At 37.0% G+C, this 4,634-nt stretch overlaps 1 protein-coding gene across 1 annotated transcript in view; it reads right to left on the bottom strand.

The window, feature by feature from the left end:
• Positions 1–1,928: 1,928 nt before the first annotated feature.
• Positions 1,929–4,634, bottom strand: part of DPY19L1 (dpy-19 like 1) — a 111,057-nt gene continuing 108,351 nt past the window's right edge. The window contains exon 24 of the mRNA XM_019509036.1: positions 1,929–4,003. Coding sequence (XP_019364581.1) covers positions 3,847–4,003 — 157 coding nt within the window. The 3' untranslated portion in view covers positions 1,929–3,846. The remainder of the gene's footprint in view (positions 4,004–4,634) is intronic.

A 4,634-nucleotide genomic window follows, 5' to 3' on the forward strand; every position in this document is an offset into this window, starting at 1 on the left:
TATCTAGCCTCTGCCAGCTTGTGACCGTTATTTCTTGTCACTCCTGGTAGTGCTTGGGGGAACAGGGACTCTGCTAATGCCTACTGGTCCCCCTGACTAGTTTGTAAATGGCCACTAGATCCCCCCTCAGCCTTCTCTTGTGGAGGCTGAACAGGTTCACGTCCCATAGCCTCTCCTCATAGGGCCTGCCCTGCTGCCTCTGATCATGCAAGTGGCCCTCCTCTAGACCCTCTCCATGTTGTCCACATCCCTCTTGAAGTGCGGCGCCCAGAACTGGATGCAGTACTCCAGCTGAGGCCTGACCAGTGTCACATAGAGGGGGAGGATCACCTCCTTGCACCTGCTTGAGATACATCTGTGGATGCACAACAAGGTACAGTTGGCCTTCCTGACTGCATCCCCACACTGTTGGCCCATGTTCATATTGGCCTCAATTATGACTCCAAAATCCTTCTCTGCCTCTGCAGTGACAAGAAGGGAGTTCCCCAGCATGTAGGTATGGTGCTGGTTCTTCCTCCCCAGGTGCAGTACCCTACACTTGTCAAGGTTGAAACCCATCCTGTTCCCTTCCACCCAACCCTGTAGCGTAGAACTAACAAATAGTGCAAGTGATTCTACAGATAGTGACAGTGAAACTGGAGGTGCTGCAATGACCTCAGTGGAAGAGAGTTAAACTGTTGAAATAGATGAGTGGACAACCATGGCATATCATGCACAGTATTTTGGGTGTGCTAAAATTAGTATCAAGTTTTTAGTGCCTTCATTTTTTCCCCTTAGATTTAAACAATGTAAGGGAAGTACATGCTATTGTGTATGGTCTTCACATTTTTTTTCTGTATTTTTATGGATATTCCAATAAAAATAATTTCATTCCACATAAAGCTTTGAATTTGTTTGAATATAACATTTAAACCACATTAAGTGTGCTGTATTTAATTTTGTTCCTGATCAAATATTTCAGTTCATATACTTGTGGCTATTGGGACATAAAATTAACATGGGGGTATTTGTTAGCTTTGTTTACTAAATGTAAGTAAAATAAATATGCTAAATCAGATCACGCTCTATTTAGGGCATTGGAAAAAATTCCAGAAAACCTACATCTCTGTTCATTTTCAAAGAAAAGTATACCTCAATAAAAATAATGCCAGGGAATATACTCATTGACATCTACAACTGCCATTACCAAATGAGTAGGGTCTTTTACTGAAATGTATAGAATTTCTGAAGACTACATTTTCTAAAATGTTTCTTTGAAAGTTGAGCACAAGCATCAATAAACAAACTGATTGAACCTTAGGGTTTAGGAACCAATTTCCACAGAAGCACACCAAACATTTTACACTGGGCTCAAGACTATTTTGTATCTACATTATCAGGTCCCATTTAACAAAACTGAATATATTATCTGCTAAAATATCTTATTACCTCTGATTATTAGGACTTTGCTACGCCTCAAATCACCATTTCACAATTATGATCCCCCATAGCTTCTAACAATTCTGTTTAAGCATACAAGTTAGCTAAACATTTTAAAAATATTTAGATATTCTCTAGAAAAACAGGTTTTCAACCCCAGGCCAGCATGTCTGATCTGGCCCATGGAATCATGTTATTCAGTCTGCAGGGATCCCCATGAGTCCAAAAACTCAGTGGTGGAAGAACACAGCTGCACTGTCACTCCTCTGCTGCCACATTTTAGAACCCCTGGAGGCCAAATAGCATAGCCTTGCATGCTAGACTGGGAACATGAGGCCCATCAGAGGTGCTGTGGGGCCTGACCCCGGTGTGCACACTAGCCTTGTACCATTCATCCAGCCCATAGGCCCAAAAGGTTGAGCACCACTGATCTAGAAATAAGTCATATCTGTTGTGATAATCATAACGTATTTGTAGTAACCTATCTATGTACAGTAAAAATATGAACACACTTTCAATTAATTTTTTATTTAACCACATATAAATACATCAGCAATTGGCATAAACTCCATAAAAATACAGTATTTATTTGTGCTATAACACTGTTTAGTCACAATGTTATATAAAGATATCCTTTCACCACTTTCTTGCATCTCAAGAACTTTAAAAAATGTTACTTCCTCCAAGCCCTTTAATGTGAGTTTCCTTATAGAAACTTTAAAGTCCTTTTCGTAAAAGTTAAAAAAGTTAACATATTTATTTTCAACTCTTCACCTTCACCCTGCCAAGGAGGCAGATATTAAAACTGGCAAATACTTATTATAGTGAACAGTTTTCTTCAAACTTTTTTTTAAACATATGTTCACATTCTATTACTACTGTCACAGCTGTAGATTTTTATTTCTACAGCATCCACTACCACTAAGGTGCAGTCAAGGCTGAATATGCAGTACAGGCACCTAAATCACTGTCCTGTAATTTAGCTGCTGACTGAGCAGAAAAAATAAAAACACTTATGACATTCAAATAAGCGATCAAATATTATAAATTGAGATTACTGCAATGCTTTCCAGGGCCAGTAACAACACACATAACTTGTACATGTGTTAATCGCCTTTATAAAATGTCCTTGCTCTGATATAAAGGGAAGTGAAGACTTCTGGGACATTAGAGCCCTGTCCATCTACAAAGTCAGGGCCACATTTGGATGACAAAAGTATCAGCAGAAGGAAGAATAACTGTACACTACCTGGTAAGACAATTCAAACAGAGTATATTTAAACATTTGTTGTAGTGATTATATTTACATAATTTTTGACCATGCTCATACCACAATCAAGTTAATTTTATTACAAAGTTTTCTCCACTATTGTTTAAAGGATTTTTTTCCAGCAATTTTAACACAAAAGCATTAATTTAATGAAACTAGATGAACAATATATAAGAAAAATCCAAGAGGGCTTACATCACTGGGAAGGAAATGTGACATGAGCTAGGAAAGATTTTTTTCTGATACTGAGTTAGTCTGTAGCTCTCATTGAGTTAAGGCAGTTCAGGGTTTATTCTAGTACTTTAGTAAGTCTGTACAAATATAAATGATAAATTTTTCCTGAATATTCCCCCCTCTCCATATAAAACTTCCTATGTTTATCTGGTTATTTTAAATGCACATGGATGCTAAAAATTCTCGGACAGCAAGACGCTAAACTATTCCTCAGGTGCAAATATTACTCTTAATAGTCTATAACTTTTAAAAATAATATCCAAGTTAAGGTTCCAGTCCAAGTACATGCATTGTGTACACCTAAATGATAATGTTTAAACACTGTTTAAAAACTTTTCCCTTAGAAGGCAAGTTTAAATCATGACATGTTTTTAAAAGGGATCCAGAACTAGCAGAGACCTTCTTGAGCTTCTCTAAAAAGAAAAGAAAAATTACTTCATATAGGCATGGCTAATGAATTGATGTCACTTCTTTGGAAATATGTGATCAGTATCATGTTATCCAAAAGGAAGACCGGGGTGGTTAACATTATTCTGTGATGGTGATGGGAAAATCTTGATGCTATAGCACCATCCCTTAGCACCAGTATTTTAAATAAGCTTGCTTTGCTGAGACATACTGACAGCCTTGTTTCACAAATTCATTGGTTTTGAGAGCTGTAGTTGCTTTCTACAGTCATTTTTAACTTTTTTTTGGATCAGTTAAATAAAGAATATATAATCATTTGCATAGCAAATTGTGAGGAACTAACCCTAAAACAGAAACCCACACAGTTTGAGCACTTCTAGAATCAGAATTTGTTTAAAGTGATAAAAGAAAGAACACAGATCTTCTCATTTTGAGTTGAGTACAAAAGGCGTTTCTACCAAGGATTTTTATAAAGTTACCAGCTTAAAAAGTTGAGATAGTTCTTTGAACAGAAGTTAGTCCTTTATTATCTTCAACACTCTATAAATACTGTTGTGGAATACTGTGATGAAATATGGCCTGGGATCTTTACTCATTATGTTACATAAGGGAATTTTTCCAACATTGACAGGATCTTCCACATCCCAAATTTCAGGCATACTGCAACCAGGCCTAGAAAATATTTGAATATATAAATAAAAATAATGTAACAGTAAAGAAATATAATCAAGTAGGTGCAATTAAGTTTACAAAAGGGGTTAAATGCAACTGACCTACAAAAAAAAACTAGGGTTATGAACTCTTCCTGATTTACACAGAATTAAAAATTCGAATTGTATAGAGGTAGTCTCCTACAATACATTCAGAGACATTCCTAGGAAGTTTGGTGCCACAACACTAAACACACATATTTGCCGTGATGGCTGCCTCCCCTCTAACTCAAAGCCCAGGGCTTCTATCCCATTCACTCACCTCCCTGCTACTGGCAAAAATGTCTCAGAAAATTTTCCCAGAAAAAAACAAACTAGTTTTTTTTGGTTCACCCAGTACAAAAGGTATTCATGTAGGTTGAGGGTCTGTTTTATATTAATTCAAGCACTTTACACATTTCAAGTTTAATGTACAATAAAAAAGTACCTATTCTGATGAGTACTGTAATTCTACCATTAACTTGACACTTTGAAGATAAGATATAGGTTATCTTAATTTAAATGTTATAACATATATTGATATACAGAGACGACCCAAGCAGGGTGTGGGGCCTGGGACAAATCAGCCTGTGCAGGACCCCACCCTGGATGCG

The sequence above is a fragment of the Gavialis gangeticus genome, unplaced genomic scaffold, assembly GCF_001723915.1.
Source record: "Gavialis gangeticus isolate Ggan-Ray unplaced genomic scaffold, GavGan_comp1, whole genome shotgun sequence".
NCBI lineage: Eukaryota > Metazoa > Chordata > Crocodylia > Gavialidae > Gavialis > Gavialis gangeticus.